Source organism: Scyliorhinus canicula, chromosome 16, assembly GCF_902713615.1.
Source record: "Scyliorhinus canicula chromosome 16, sScyCan1.1, whole genome shotgun sequence".
NCBI lineage: Eukaryota > Metazoa > Chordata > Chondrichthyes > Carcharhiniformes > Scyliorhinidae > Scyliorhinus > Scyliorhinus canicula.
The window spans coordinates 129584389-129601556 of NC_052161.1; the positions used below are offsets into that span (position 1 = coordinate 129584389).

Sequence of the window (17168 nt, forward strand, 5' to 3'; positions counted from 1 at the left end):
CATCAGAACTATAACAAAGTTAACGTCCAAATACAGCCAGTAATTGGGTAGGCAAATGTTGGTCCTTATTGCCAGTGGGGGGGGGGGGGGGGGGGGCTGGAGTATACAAGTCTTGTTACAATTATACAGGATTGTGTTGAGACCACACCTGGAGTAGTGTGTACAGATTTGGCTTCTGTATCATAGAGAAGATGGTCCTGACTTGGAGGTGTTACAGTAGAAAAATCACTGGGATGACTCCTGGTATGAGAAGTCTGGCCTATATGGAGGTTGAGTCGAATTTACCTCTAACTCTCTGATGGTTAAAAGAATGAGAGGTGATCTTATTTAAACGTAGGACTCTGCTAGGGCTTGACGGTGTAGATTCTGAGAGGCTGTTTCTCATGACTGGAAAGTCTGGAACAAGGGGGCATAGTATCAGCTATTTAAGATCGAGAGGAGGTATTTATTTACTCAGGGGTTGTGATCTTTGGAATTCTCTACCTCGGAGGATGTGCAGTTGAGAATATTCAAGGCTACATTTGGGTAGATTGTGGACACTAAGGAAATGGGGACTGGGCTGAAATGTGTTGAGATCAAAGAGCAGGCTCGAGGGGCCAAATGGCCAATACTGCTCTTATATCCTTAAAGTCTCCTCATTTGTTTTTTCCCTTCATCTCTCTCTCTCTTTATGCTTTGCCTTTGACCATATCTCAGCATCCCTGTGCCAACCTCCATCTTCTTAATTGTCCATGCTGAAACAAAGATGGTCTCCTCCAGCACCTTCTTTACCAGGAACCTCAACACTGAGGGCCTTAACTCCCAGACAATACAGACTTTTAAAGCCCCAGATTGCTGTCACATCTTGCTTCAACTGTTCCATTTCTGCTGAGTTCAAGCTTGACTCTCTCTCTTAATTATGGTTCTTACGGCCTCCAACCTACCACACCCTGTTATTAGCCCCTTGACTTAAAAATGCACAAGAACAATTTTAAACATCTGTAACATCTTTTGGTCAGTTGTCCAATGGAGTCATTCCTCCCACGGACATGGCACATATTGGAAGCCTTGCAGTTTGGGCTCTTTTGATTCATGTTTGCAAAACTCCTTGTTCGGACAATCGGCCCAAGTGACCAATGGTCCTGGATTTTCTGGGGCTGGCCAGGAATTTGGCTTTCCATCCCATGTCCAGGCTCTGAGCCTCCCAGGATGCCATTTATCCCAGATTTATTTGGGTGTCTGCCAACGTTGCGTGGTTCTGTGACAGAACGTGCAATCCGGAGTCCATACAGCCATGAGGGAGCACTCTTTGGGCGGGGGCGAAGGTGTGGGGGGGGGGGGGGGGGGGGCAGGGTTGGAGTTCCTGCCGGCAGTTGAAGCTACTCCCCTGCTCCCTCGGCCCCCTAACCTCACCCCCTCTCTCCCCTCTTACAGTCCCCCATGGTGAGCGTGCTATATTTTCTTCCCCCAGAGTTGGTGACCCTGCCCTTTAAGAGTAGTCACCACTTGACTTTCAGGAGGCATTAGGAGACCACAATGGAAGGCAGGGTCAAATCTAAAAATAATCTCCGAGGACAGCTAAGTCGATATAAGCCAGTAGACCAGTGGTTGCAAATAAACTAACTGATATTTTTTTTTTCTCCTGCACAAGAACAATAAAAATAAAATGGAGAGCGAATCAGGGATGGTGCAGCACTGGGAAACAACCGAAGCTGGCTGTCTCCATGACAACCTGCTTTCATATCACTTGACTCAGTAATTAAGTGTGTAATATAATGTGTTACGGTCAGTTCAGTATTTAAACAGCTTTAAAGCAATCAACCATCACGTATTAACCTGACTAGATTCCATGACAACGGCAGTATTACATTACGTTTTTAAAAATATTTATTCTGTTTAACTGCAATAGTAAGATTTTAAAAATCTAAATGCCATATAATTCCACGTACCTACCACCTCAGTATTCCAAGATGGCTCCCAGTCAGCACGGGATAACGTTTGTAATCTTGCACCTTCCACGTCAATTATCCCACACGTTCAGGCTCTGGTTTATGTAAATGAACTCCAAAGAGCTCACCACTGGCGTACAGGGCAAACTCCTGGAGAAAGTTGGACGGTGAGCTGGGACAGGCCTGTGAGCTGGGGCAGGCCTGTGAGCTGGGGCAGGCCTGTGAGCTGGGGCAGGCCTGTGAGCTGGGACAGGCCTGTGAGCTGGGACAGGCCTGTGAGCTGGGACAGGCCTGTGAGGAAGATCCACCATGCAAAGGGTATTGGGCCTGGCTTTAAACGCAAGCTAAGTTTCAAACATATCTGAATTTCTGGAGTGAAAAGTCTGTACACCAAAAGTTGGATGTTCCACTTCACCCAGGATTGTGGCTGGCAAACTGCGGCCTACTGCAGTAACGCACCCGCTATTTGTGTTTCCACCCATCCCACTCCTGCTGCAACCCTTTCCCTGGTCACCCCATGCAAATTCTGGCCAGGGTGGTGATAGACCTGCCCTTTGACCCATTTCTCACCCCTCTGCTCTGACTGTAATTGTCTCCCGGGACTGCCTGGCAAGTAGTTGGCCTCGGGCTCAGTGCTAAAGGCCCCAGTGAGATAAAAAGAGGTTCCTCACCCAAAGACCTACTCTACCTCAATTTCTGCCAGGAAAGCTTCTAAACTGTATCTGAGATTCTTCAGTCGGGTACTCGTGCCCCTCAACTGCTGTTATCGAGATGCTGCAATGGTGGACTCCCTCCCAGGTACAGGATTCTCCAGGGAAATGACTCAGGGTGGGGTCAGAGCACTGAACAGCAGTCCCTCCCACATGACACCACTAGCCCACAGGTCTGGTTTACAAAAGGGGAGGTTTTACCCCCTCCTTTTGTACATTTTCACTAGGAGTGGAACACACACTTTGAACTTAAGAATTGGCTCAGCCCTGGAGCAGTTCAAAGGTGCCAACCCTGTGTTCCACATGGAGATAACTCCAGCTTGCAGCTATTAATTTGTTTACATGTTGGTGGCTTTACAATCAATGACATTTGCTTCTTTTTCCAGTAGCACCCAGCAACAGAAGTGAACAGATACATATAAATTTTTTCCTAAGTTGCTGGTGGGACAAGTTCATCAGGGTTCTGATTCAATGGATCGGGGGAATCTGCTGCTTATTGACATAAGTGGACAGGAAAATTGGCAGCATTCTCACAGAATGAAACTAACCATCTCACAAGTAGCAACAATTGATGTTAACAATAATGTAAAAGGTGCTATTATGACTATATGAATAAATTATCAGGGCATTTGTGTTTTATTCATATTGATGTGCTGTATACAGGTGGTTTTCTAGCCAAACTGTTTATACTCCTGTGCACAAGGCTACACTATAATAAAAGGATTCTGAACTCACAAGGCTTGTTTCTGTTTGAATCCAGCAATGGGGAATCCCTGGTGAACTTTTAACAGCTTAGTGATACAGGGGACTTGGATTTCCCCATGGCCCCAATTGTTAATCGTGGTTATTGTGTTTGTCTTACATTTCTATTGATGCTATTTTAACCAGCAGATTTGAACAATACTTCTATTTGCATAGAACTGTTGTGAAACCATGCTTGATATAAAAAAAAGTTCTTGAATTTACTGGCTGGAAACCCCTCACTGATTTTTTTTTTGTTAAGGCGAAAGCCACATTCCAGTTGACTTGGGATCACATTCAAAGATGGCTGCACATTTTCCTCACTGTGCCTTCTGTATTCCAAACTTCTGAAATGGAGCCAACCTGTCTGGAAAGTCACACTAGGAACAATTGCCTTGGAAGAGGTTAATGGGGGTCCATTTCCTATCCTTTCAGAAAAGCATCAAGACCAAGATACTCAGGAATTCCCAGCCATGTTGTAGTCAAGGTAACTGGAATACTCTAGCCATGACCATATTTGGCTCACTGGGCAATTGGATAGAAAAGGTCACATGACACCCTTTGTGTCTTTCAAACATCTGTTTTCTCCGCAGAACAACATAAGCGATTCAGGAACAGGACTCTGGGTGGGTTCCTTCCCATCTCTCGCCATCCAATTCGCAAGTTGATCGCAGAGTGCTGATTTTGACGATTCCGATGCCACAGACGGGGATTTTAAAAGAACTCAACCCTGTGCTGCTGTCTTCAGACGAAGAGATAAATCATCCATTTACATTTTTAAACTGCTTCAATATCAAAAAGAATAGGGCGACAGAGTGAAAACAGCAGGGCCACAGAGTTTAGCTTGAAACCTGCCAAGTCACCTGTAAGAGCTGTGTACCCTGTGGTGTTCTGTGTGGTTCTTCTTCTCAGGATGGATATTGTAGTGTTCACAAAGACCACAAACGCTATGTTCATAAACAAAGCTAACATTTATTTAGACTACTTAAATTAAGCTCGACCACTTACTCCTAAAGTAAACAAGGATTTAATCTACAATCTACACTCAACTACATTAGTCTCAACACTCTATCTAATACTGTACTGAACTCTCTAGCTCTCCTCTCCAGCTCTCTCCCAGAGATCTGTGAGTCACTGCTTTATATACTTCAGTAGCTAGTTCCATCTAGTGGTTATCTACATCATTGCATAAACCCTTTGTTACCTGTACATTTTCTATAATCTCATATACTCCTTTAAGTTTACAGGACTCTGAACAACTCAATCCCCCCCCCCTCACAATAATCTATTTATGTGTATGGGAACTTTGAGAGTGTGTGTGTAAATCAGAGTTTTTTTCTTGTTATTTTACATAGACCAGGTTAAGAACAATAAAAACCTCTTGTTAAAAATGCAAGAAAACAGTTTTGATTGCTTTAAGGATAAATATTAGGCTGGGACGCCAGTGATATATTTTATGGCCACGATACTTAAACATCCATGGCACTGGCAGGACTATCCATTCATAAAATAAAATCCTTGGTTCAAATAAGCAGAGGGAAAAGACCCCTCCTCACCCGATCAAAGCAAACACCTTTAACATAGTAAAATATCCCAACATCCCGCACAGGAGCATTATCCAGCAAAGCCTGACACTAAGTCATAGTCTGTGCGGACGGTCTGCACGCTCTCCCTGTGTCTGCATGAGTTTTCTCCGGGTGATCCAGTTTCCTCCCACAAGTCCTGAAAGACGTGCTTGTTAGGTGAATTGGACATTCTGAATTCTCCCTCCGTGTACCCGAACAGGCGCCGGAGTGTGGCGACCAGGGGATTTTCACAGTAACTTCATTGCAGTGTTAATGTAAGCCTAATTGTGACAATAATAAAGATTATTATTATTATTATAAGGAGATAATTCGGTCAGGTGATCAAAAGCTTAGCTGAAGAGGTAGGTTTCAAGCAGTGTTAGAATGGCCTGGAGCGGAGGGAGAGAATTCCAGCGTTCAGGTGAGATGCAGCCTGAAGACACAGCCACCAATGGTGAAGCTTAGAATTGGATATGCGCTAGAGGTCAGAACTGGAGATTGAAGTGCATTAGGACTGGAGGTTTCAGAGGTCGGGTGGAGGTTACAGAGGTCAGGTGGGGTTTGAAAACAAGGATGGGAACTTTTAAACCGAGACGTTACAGGACCGGGAGCCAATATAGGTCAAAGAGCACGGGGGGTGATAGGTGAACAGGAGTTAGTGAGAGTCAGGACACAGGCAGTGATGTTTTGAAGGAGATAAAAGCAGAAAATGCAGGATAAACTCAGCAGGCCGGGGAGTATCTGTGGAGAGGAACATAGTTAATGTTTCGGGTTTAAATGACCCTCCTACCGCCCTGTAGAAGGGTAATTTAGACCTGAAACGTTAAGTCTGTTTCTCTCCACAGATGATGCCAGACCTGCTGAATTTATCCTGCATTTTCTGTTTATATTTCAGATTTCCAGCATCTTAGTATTTTGCTTTTATTTGAGTTTTAGGTGAGCTGAGGTTAATGGAATATAAAGTACACAGGGGCAGACACCCTGGCAGCCACCAGGAAGTCCTGTTTCAAGAAAACTGAGGCCCAAATCTACACAATTATCATTAAGACCAGATAAAGACCCAAAAGGCCCTTTACCAGCGGTCAATAGTATTATCCCACCCTCCATGTTACAATTCCTTCTGAATGAATAGGTAGCAGGTTCAAGAACAACTGCACCCAACATTGACTAACAATCCCAGCGCAATGCTGAGGGAGTCCTGCACTGCTGTGGGCGTCACCTTCCACACAAGGCATTAAATCTGCTCTCGGAGGTGGATGTAAACATTCCCATGACACCTACAAAGAGAGCTGGGCAGTTATCACTGGTGTCCCAGCCTAATATTTATCCTTAAAACAAACCTCCCTTAGGACAGATTCTCTGGTCATTGGCACATTGCTGTTCACGGCACCTTACCCGCACTGGCTGCTGCACTTCCAGAATTGCAAACGTGATTCAACTTTCTGAAAATTGGCTGGAGTCAAGATGGTAAACGGCAATGCATTCTTTCTCGCTTTTATTTCACATGGGCCCTCCTGTCCCTAACACAGAGCCGAAGAAACCCCGCAGGCATAAGTCCAGAAAAAACCCAAAACAAATCGCAAGAAAGATTTATTTGTACATTATTTTAAAACTTTTAATCTCAGGAATATGTGACATTTAATTAATAAACATTTGGCAAATTCCAGCATTGGCCACCAGATGGCAGGAGGTGAGTTACGAGCAGGTAATCTCAACAAGGGGGGAGGGGGAGTTCAATAGTGGAACAGATCAATAGACAAGCAGCCGACACTTCTCAGCCCTGAGCCCACTTTTAAATTTCTGCCTTTCACAAGTTAACCAATAACGACATACACATTCACAGCTGGCATTCCGATGGGCAACGGCGAGACCCTACCTGATGCTCTCCTGCCTCCCATGCCAAGGAAGGTTGATGCAGTCTCTACTCAACTGCCCCCCTAAATCAATAACATGTCAGCACGGGGTGGGAATCAAACCTAGGAATTTCTTACTCTACCCGGCTCAGGAGCACATTCTGGGGATCGGGGGTGGGGTTGGGGGGAACGGACATACAGGGGTTGGAGGAGATTTTCCTGTCTGACCCCATCATTTCGGAAGATCCAGAGAAACCCTGGCACACAACCAGGTGATTCCTCAAGCCGTACATGTTTGGCCTGGGCAGGAGGGGCCCCTACACTCACTAGGGCGAGCAACACAGGGCACTGGATACAGTGCAACACCAGGGCGAGCAACACAGGGCATTGGATACAGTGCACTACCAGGGCACACCACACAGGGCACTGGATACAGTGCAACACCAGGGCACGCCACACAGGGCACTGGATACAGTGCAACACCAGGGCATGCCACACAGGGCACTGGATACAGTGCAACACCAGGGAACACCACACAGGGCACTGGATACAGTGCAAAACCAGGGCACTGGATAAAGTGCAACACCAGGGCACACCACACGGCACTGGATACAGTGCAACACCAGGGCACACCACACAGGGCACTGGATACAGTGCAGAACCAGGGCACTGGATACAGTGCAACACCAGGGCACGCCACACAGGGCACTGGATACAGTGCAACACCAGGTCAAGCCACACAGGGCACTGGATACAGTGCAACACCAGGGCGAGCAACACAGGGAACTGGATACAGTGCAACAGCAGGTCAAGCCACAGGGCACTGGATACAATGCAACACCAGGGCGAGCAACACAGGGGCCTGGATACAGTGCGACACCAGGGCGAGCAACACAGGACACTGGATACAGTGCAACACCAGGGCATGCCACACAGGGCACTGGATACAGTGCAACAGCAGGGCGAGCAACACAGGACACTGGATACAGTGCAACACCAGGGAGAGCAACACAGGGGACTGGATACAGTGCAACACCAGGGTGAGCAACACAGGGCACTGGATACAGTGCAACAGCAGGGCGAGCAACACAGGGCACTGGATACAGTGCAACAGCAGGGCAAGCAACACAGGGCACTGGATACAGTGCAACACCAGGGCACACCACACAGGGCACTGGATACAGTGCAACAGCAGGGCAAGCAACACAGGGCACTGGATACAGTGCAACAGCAGGGCGAGCAACACAGGGCACTGGATACAGTACAACAGCAGGGCGAGCAACACAGGGCACTAGATACAGTGCAACAGCAGGGCGAGCAACACAGGGCACTGGATACAGTGCAACACCAGGGCACACCACACAGGGCACTGGATACAGTGCAACACCAGGTCAAGCCACACAGGGCACTGGATACAATTGAACAGCAGGTCAAGCCACACAGGGCACTGGATACAGTGCAACAGCAGGACACGCCACACAGGGCACTGGATACAGTGCAACAGCGGGTCAAGTCACACAGGGCACTGGATACAGTGAAATACCAAGTCAAGCCACACAGGACACTATTTCCAAGAGTTAAAGACTAATCTCAAGGACACTGCGATAAGCAAAACCCAGGTAAAGAAAGCAATATTTATTGGTCACAAAATTATTGGATCTCAATTGGGGAAGAGTTAGGAGGGGGGAGTGCTTTTTGCCCAACAGTCAAGAATGATCCAATTGGTAAGGAAGAGTCCATTGATTTCCTGATTGTGAGAGTGTGGGGGAGTGCCTATCCCATCTCCTAGTGTGAGCCCTCCAGACTTTTTTTTAAAATTTAGATTACCCAATTATTTTTTCCAATTAAGGGGCAATTTAGCGTGGCCAATCCACCTACTCTGCACATTTTTGGGTTGTGGGGGCGAAACCCACGCAGACACGGGGGGAATGTGCAAACTCCACACGGACAGTGATCCAGAGCCGGGATCGAACCTGGGACCTCAGCGCCGTGAGGCGGTTGTGCTAACCACTAGGCCACCGTGCTGCCCGAGCCCTCCAGACTTGACAATATTGGCCTGTGCTCCATCATTTACTGATTCACTCGGTCTCAAAGCTCCACTCAGTGCACTGCCTCCTTGGTGCTGAGTGAGCACTCACTGATAATGAGCACCAGGCTGGTGTGAATAGCGAACATGAGGGTTTGGGGCTTCCCTGTGCGGTTTTGGAGGTTACAATTCTCACCTTCCCTCCCAAATCCAACCACCTATGATGGAAGCCGAGCACTCTGAAGATGGGATGTTGTGCGCTATTGTGAAGAGAGAGATTTGATCAAGAATCTTTGTGAGTGTCCATACAATCGGTCAATCATTCCTTCGCGAGTTGAGCTAAAGTGGTAATCTCGCTGTTGCACAATCTCCCTCTCTCACACACACAGCCACACCTGCTCACACTTCCTCTCATTACAGAAAACGTGCACAGGGAACAATCACAGCTCAAATTTTACCCTTCAACGTTCAACGTAGATCAGGACCTCTGCTTAACTGGGGTGAACAATCAATGTTTTGGTTTGCTGGAACTGGATCTCCACAATCATTCCAACTTGGGCAGCAATCTACAGCAAACTGTACAAAAAGGTTTTCAAACCGCCCATGCTGGATGCTGCTACTGAATCTACTTGCACAAGGCTGGAATCTCACTCCAAATAGAGAGTTAAATTCATACACGGGAAGGTCAGTAACAGTGCATTTCCCCTGTACCTTCATCCCCCGTTGCATGGATATGGAGTTTAAAAATATAAAACATCCCGCACACACACACACACACACACACACACACACACACACACAGAGGGCGATCACCAGCAAAGAGACTAATGACAGTGATACTAATCAATTGTGATCGCAGTCATTTTCCATTTTTAAAAATATCCCTTACTAACATTCTCGAAAATGCACATTGATCATTTCAATGAGTCATTCAGCTACAATTGCATCCTCTAGTGGCCAAAGCTGGATGCCAAGTCAGTAACCAGTAGTTTGTTAAAATCCAGATTCCATCATGCCAGGGCCCTGGGATTGGCAGATGGAACGTTGGTCCTGATGCAAAAACTAGACATCAGTTTCGATCCGTAGCCTCTCCATTCGCTGGACATTTCTTTGTACCGCAATGCGATTGGTTATCTCCCTGGCACACGACTCTGGAAACCAGCCTCTCTCCCAATCACGGATCCGCTCTCCCCTGTACCAACCTATCGGGATGAAGGAGATATGTTGTCAAAGGCAGGCAGTGAAAACTCCTACAGATGGGACCATTGGTATGGTGGGCGGTGCAGGAGGCTGGTAACGAGGGGATAGAATTTTGTCCCCAAGTGCCAACCAGCTAATTTATTCATATCAGTGCGGGCGTCAGAAACTTCAATACTCTGTCTGAGTAACCTCAACCTCACACAGGCTATTTGGCCACAGAGGCATCATAGAAACAGAGCAGTCCAGCTCTCGCCCGACACTTGCTCATGCCCACTTTCTAGCCTCCTCCCAATCTTAGCCCCTGGAGTGATCAAACCAATTGAATCACTTCAGCAAAGCCCACAGTGCATGGTCACCGGAGATCTGTGGGCGGGAATGGGTTGTGTTAACCACCGCAGTCACAATGCTGAAACGACACTGCGCATGAAGGTAGGACCATTGGCCAAGGTACCAGTGGACAGATGGCATCAGTGGAGCTGCCCCCCCACCTGGGACTGGTGAACGCTCTACAGAGAGAAAGTTAATAGAAAAAATACTTGGATGAAAAATATATTGATCGCGCAGAATTAGCCCATAAGTCAGAATGGAGGTGATTGACAGGGTAATTACCCAATCTCGCTGGGAGACCGCACTGCCAGATGTGATTGGGATTGATTTTAAGATCATCATTTATATGTAATTATCCTGCACTCACTGTGATTTGCTGGAGATATAAACAAGATTTAAAATTGGGCGACTTTGCTTTAGTTTCAGTCACAGGTTCAGAGATGCCTGTAAATGAAAAGCCTCAGGCCCTACCTCCAGCTCACTGAGTGGTGTCAATAACCACTCTGTTTATTAAACATCATTTACTCTACAAGCTGGACTCAGAGGGAATAAACTCAAAATAGCAAAAAGCAAGGAACAATTTCTTCAAAATAACGCACACACAGGGTGTTAGCTGTTCCACTGGAAGTAGAATCCTCTTTTAGAGATTTTAGAAGGGAACTGGGGAAATATTTGAAAATGACAACATCTTAAAGACCAGAGAAATGGAATTAATTTGATAGTGTTTTCGTGGAGCTGGAAGACAGTTTAATGGCCTTCCCCTGTGCTGTATGATTCTCTTAATTCTATTCATACTGGCCCACCCTCTCTGAAAGCTACAACAGGGAGGGGTTGGGGCTCCACATGTATCAGCAGCCATCGCCAATGAAAGTTCAAAGAGGAATCACAGCTGGCCCAACCCTATCCTTTAACAATGGCTGCAAGCATACGCTTCCCAACAGAGTCACATAGATCACTGTCTGCAGTGCAAGACCCTCTCGGTGTCTTCCTTGCTCGGCTCATCCAACTTCGCATAGCTCTGGGGACCTAAACTGGAGACTCGCGCCAGAGACAATTTACTCTGGGGCTGACTTTGCCGCCTCAGACCTACCATCAACCTTCTGGAGGACGACTACAACATCTGTCTGCTGGAGTGACAACTCATCTGGCTGCTTGGACAGATATGCTTTGATAATCTCCAGCTGTGGGAGACCTAGGGGAAAGGAAAGAATCACAGTCATTCCCTACGTCAAAAACTGGCATGAATTAAAATACCTTTAATACAGTAAAACCTCCTTCACAGGAGCGGTTATCGATGTAAATATTGACAGTGGGACAAGAGGATGAGTTTCTTTTTTAAGTTGTTTGCAGAACAGGAGCCTCTAAGTTTAGCAAGAACCTGGAAGCCAATCCGTCGGGGATCATTCCAAACCTGCATTATAGCTTCACGCCCGTATTAAGTTGCTCTTCTTCAAGGTGTGCAAGCATTCAAATCCCTTGGTGCTGCCACTCCACCAGCTGGGAGAGTGGAATGGACCCAGCTATCGATCTGCTTTCTCTGTCCCTACTCAGGGAGCCGGCCAACCCCACAGCTTTTCCGGCCCACAAAACATATCTCCAGGCCTGAGGCCCAACGGGCAGCACAGGGACAATGGATGCTGCAGAATTACATTGGCCCATCATTTGCGCCCTGCAGGTGGTGTGAATTCCAGCTGAAACCTCGACCCCCAACAATTCCCCCAATTTCCACAAACTACCATCCTGAAAGAACTTCACACATATCGTTAGCAACATCTGGGGCTGCAACATGTATAGCTGCTGTTCGGTTATTAGCTGACAGGGGGCACCCACTTGACAATTTCAAGTCAGGTTGCGACCCTTGACCCCATGTAGGCGGTACAAAGCCCTACTCCATGTCCTAACCACACTGATACTGGGTGAGCATCGCTCTCCGAGAGTTGTAACTTCAACTGAGACATTAAATCAAAGTCTTAATGGTGGATCTAATGACCCTTATTCAAAGAGAGGCATGGAGTCCTCTTGGTGTTCCACCGAACTTTCATCTCTCAATTAACAGCAACAATCTGCCAACGATTCATTTGCTTTGTACTGAATCCCCCTCCAAGCAGAATAACCTCCATTTTTCCTGCATAGCATCTCAAGGAAACTAGCGATGGAACAAGGCAGCATGCAAAAGGGAATTAGAGAGTTTGGGGAGCGGGATTGTGTTTTTTCTGCCTGACGAGGCCCCAGGTGGAGTCTGGCTGCGCGCGTGAAGCGGTAGCTTCAAGTTTCTGCCGCGTAGAAGCACTGGTGTCCATACCTTCCTTGTTGACTAAATCGTCATGGTCCTTCTGGAGGGCATTGATCCATCGTGCTTGATCACTCCTGCCGTGAAGAAAAATATCATCAGTACTCACATTACCCCATAACCTGATGGCACCAGGGAGGGTGCAATGCACTTCCGCCCAATCTCCCCCAATCGCCTCTGCTTTGCAACCCCCGGCATTGTTAGCAAACCACCACCCCAACCCCACACACACATAAACACCACTGTGGCGTGCCCAAAGCCCCTGGCACCTCACCAGTGATGGTTACTCAACCAAGAACTGGCACTTTCTGCAACACCTCTGACATCCAGCAGGTGGCGGTGTCTGACTAACATCTCCACCATCTCTAAACCTCCCACAAGCAAAAAATTTGGTTTAATCCCTTTCCAATTGTAATGGGAGGACATGTATTTATTTGTTTGAAGAATGGTCACATCTAAACTTTAAATGTACTGAGTGACCGTTAATTCCACAAACATTTGTCTCTCCTCCAATAAAGAGGAAACGAGTTCTGAACGATCAGGGTTACAAAACAGAGCATTGAAGAGATTGAGGTAGGATGAGAACAGGAACATTAAACCCACTCCCTGAACATTACCCTGCAGTATCCCCTCACGCGGGGGGCTCCAAATATACTCAGACCTTTTCACACTGAGGGTGGTGAAAATCTGGAACTCGCTGTCTGAAAGGATGGTAGAGGCAGCAACCCTCACAAGTTAAGAAGCATTTAGACGAGCACGTGACGTGCTCAAGCGCCCAAAACCAGGTGCCGGAAAAGGGGAATAGGTGCTTTTGGCCGACACAGGGCCTTATTCTGTGCTGTAAAATTCTATGTCTCTAAGCATGTTCCGTGGTCCAAATGACCAGATTCTGGCCATTTGGACTCCAAGCTCCACTAAACTGATAGGCATGAGCGGTAGCCAGGTAACAGCCTAATCAATGAAGGTTGTGAACTCAAATCTCACTGGCACAGGTTGCAAATTTGAATGAAAAAAAAACTGATGTGGGGAAGCTCCAAAGGACCAAATAAAAATGGGCAGATTGTCAGAAACAGAATATCTCAGCAAAAAACAACAGTTATTCCCAGAGTTAACCTGGACTGCCTTGTTCACAATATGTGGTTGACCCAATGACCTCAGGAAAAGGTGCATTGAAGAGCAAATAAATCAGTAATAAATTGGGAAAACCACACGGAACTTTAGCAAGAGGTTGATCAATGTTTGGAATGAATTGCAGGGGAAGGTGGTAGAATACATTTTTGGGGGCTGAATCAAAGAAATAACAAAGGAGCGTTGCCCCCAAGTTAATGAACACACAGACACATTCCCTTTGCCCGCCGTCCAGGTGGCACTACTGCGCGGTTAGATTGGAGGAAGAATCTGGTGTTGGTGCCTCCGAGGGACCGCCGCCATTCACCTCCCTTTACCAACTGAAATGAAAAATGAAAATCGCTTATTGTCAGGAGTAGGCTTCAATGAAGTTACTGTGAAAAGCCCCTAGTCGCCACATTCCGGCGCCTGTCCGGGGGCAACTGCACCATTGCCCACTCTGAGGCGGTGCTGCGAGGTCAGGTGAAGAGGAATCCGGCCTCTCCCCATCTTTGGGGAGATGGAACTGCCGGTCGCACCCCCCTGAGCTGCACAAACCGGCCAATTTGAAGTCCAGAGCTCAGGCCAAGGATCTCAGCAGAGGTGTTCCGGGCACAGCATTCTCCTGAATGACAATAGCCTGGAATATGAGGAGGGAAATACACAGGATTCCTGGCCGAGAGTACTTTCACAGGAATACAGTGTAGAAGGAGGCCCTTTGGCCCATCGAGTCTGCATCAGCCCTTGGAAAGAGCACCCCATTTAAGCCTATCCCATCCCTGTAACCCAGTAACCCCACCTAAGCTTTATTGGACACTTAGGGCAATTTTTCACAGCCAATCCACCTAACCTGCACATCTTTGGACTGTGGGAGGAAACCGGAGCATCCGGAGGAAACCCACGCAGACACAGAGAGAATGTACAGAGTCTGCACAGACAGTGACCCAAGCCGGGAATTGAACCAGGGACCCTGGAGCTGTGAAGCAACCGTGCTAACCACTGTGCTACCGTGCTGCCCAACTTTGTTGGTCAACCTGCAGACAGTGAAGGTGGCAAGGATTTGCATTGAACTTGACTCTGATGCCCAGCCTGGTTGAATAGCCTGTCGACATTTCATTCCATCGTGGTCGAGTGGGATATCCCATGGCACTGTATTCTATTAAGGGTGATGGCCAACAAAGTGGAAATTGTAGGATAGGAGGGTGGGCGTGGTGGTGGTTGGGGGGGGGGGGGGACTCGTTAGGGAAATGCCAGTGCGGTCAGCCGGACGAATGCGAATACTCATATCCAGGCAAATGGTTGGTTCCACTCACTCGGAGTCTGTGGCGAACACAATTTGCTCATGTTCTCCGGCACTGTTCTTTTTCATGGTGATTTTGAAGAGGTGCGTGTTGGAGCCAGTCCGAGGGAAGGGTCCACTACCTACTGCCTTCCCCGGGGGAGAGTGCGGTGACTCGGTATTCTCCATTGCTTCCACCTCCACCTGGTCGAGCTTGGCGTAGTCCTGCACCGTGTAACTCTCCTCACTGTGAGCAAAGAACAAAACCATCAGCTCCAGGACAGGCCCAGGTAACATCTCTGAACCACACACAACATCTGACTCTCAACCCTGCCAAACCCTAGGAACCCGTACAGACAGAACAAGGGATGACAACACATGGAATCTTCCCACAGTGGGTTATGGGAAAAGTCACCTGACACCCCTCTCCCAGCGCATAGTGTCACATGACCCACCCACCCTCTGCCAGATGTGTTGGTGGGAAAAGGGATGGCCACATGCACATTCTCTGATATCCTAACCAGGATTTTGATATCAGTGGTCTCAGTCCCCCCCCCCCCCACCCCCGCCCCCCCCCCCCACCCCACCACCCCCCCCCCCCCCCACCGCCCCCCCCCCCCCCACCCCACCACCGCCCCCCCCCCCCCCCCCCCCCCCCCCACCGCCCCCAAGCCTCCAGCCCCCCAGGCCATTTCTGGCGAATGTGTCTGCTGATACAGTACTGAGGCACAAGGGAATCACAAATACTTCAGGTGTCCAGCTGTTCGGCAGGAGAGGCCCTGCAGTGAGTCCTGGGGGGCTACAGAGGGAAGCATCAGCCGAGACCAATTCTGGATTATTATCTCGCGATTTCCGGGGGTGAGGTGGGACAGTGCATGGCGACGACATCGAGTTTGGCTGCGATCACCGCCACACCCCCCCCCCACCCTAACAAACCCCCTCCTCTTCCAACCCTCCCCCACCCTAACAAACCCCCTCCTCCTCCAACCCCCACCCTAACAAACCCCCCCCCCCCCCCCCCCCCCCCCCGCACACACACAATTGACCTCTCCTCATAACCAACAATCGTTCTTGGTTCCCACACAAGTACTGCGTTTCTGGGACGACCAGCAAGGACAACATACCTTCGTTTCCGGGTGACAATCAACACGTCATTGAAGAGGAAGAGGAAGCAACTTTGCTTCCCAAACACTTTGCGAAAGATGCCGGATTCTTCCACAAACACAGTCAACTCGCCACTTTTCAGCAGCCACCTTGAAGCGGAGATGAGAGGAAAGCCCTGGAATACAAGAGAGATTCACGAAAACTCTCCATAGGATGGGGATGGGGCAATGGGAAAAAAGACTTGGGGTGAAAGACAGAGAGGGAGCAAGTGGGAAGAGGAGTGAGTGAGAAAGAAGAGGAGTGAGCGAGAGGGAAGAGGAGGGTAATGATACACTTTCACAGACTTCATTTGCCTCATGGCTGCATCTAGCTCCCTACATGCCTCCTGCCTAAGAGAGGAATCCATCCCCTGGGGCGATTCCCCACTCTGAGTCTCCGTTGCTTCCCCAAGCCAGGTGACCCATACTCTGCTGTGTTGCCCTTTAAGGAACAAACACCAGAAATCACCAAATCCCTCCTCCTTTAACTGCCTTGTACAATCTTCAATAACTAAGTTATTGAGTCCTAAATTCTTAATGAACATTTTATGGATGAGTTGGACAATTCTGGGTAGAGTTTTTCTGAGGTTTTTTCTGTTTCCTGTAATACTTCTGTAATATTTCTTGATGGTAGCACTGACGGCTGATGTGTCGGTCTACTCCTCAAGCGATCTATGTTTACAAACTATCCATGCCTTCATGTCTACTTGGTACGACAGGAGTCCGGTCTCAGAGACAATAATTCCAGGGATCTAATGTGATCCACTACCCAAGTTTAATATTATGACACCATGCCATATTATGTACTTAATATGGGCATTTTTATGTTGCAGTGTTGATGGCACATTGATAAGGCATAGAGGCTTATGTTTAAATGTGAACACTTTTACTGTTAGACTTACCTACAGTTCCAAATATGGTCCTGCATGGAGCTGCTCGATGCAGGCTTGCAGTTTACCGACTTCAGTTCTAGACTGTTCTCTCACCATGTGACTACGTA

General features: G+C 47.9%; 1 protein-coding gene across 1 annotated transcript in view; it reads right to left on the bottom strand.

The window, feature by feature from the left end:
* Positions 1–8749: 8749 nt before the first annotated feature.
* arhgef16 (Rho guanine nucleotide exchange factor (GEF) 16) overlaps positions 8750–17168 on the bottom strand; it is a 70373-nt gene continuing 61954 nt past the window's right edge. The window contains exons 11-15 of the mRNA XM_038773341.1: positions 16151–16305; positions 15061–15273; positions 12653–12717; positions 11441–11542; positions 8750–10025 (exon numbers count right to left, since the gene is read on the bottom strand). Of these exons, the coding sequence (XP_038629269.1) occupies positions 9886–10025; positions 11441–11542; positions 12653–12717; positions 15061–15273; positions 16151–16305 (675 nt within the window). The 3' untranslated portion in view covers positions 8750–9885. The remainder of the gene's footprint in view (positions 10026–11440; positions 11543–12652; positions 12718–15060; positions 15274–16150; positions 16306–17168) is intronic.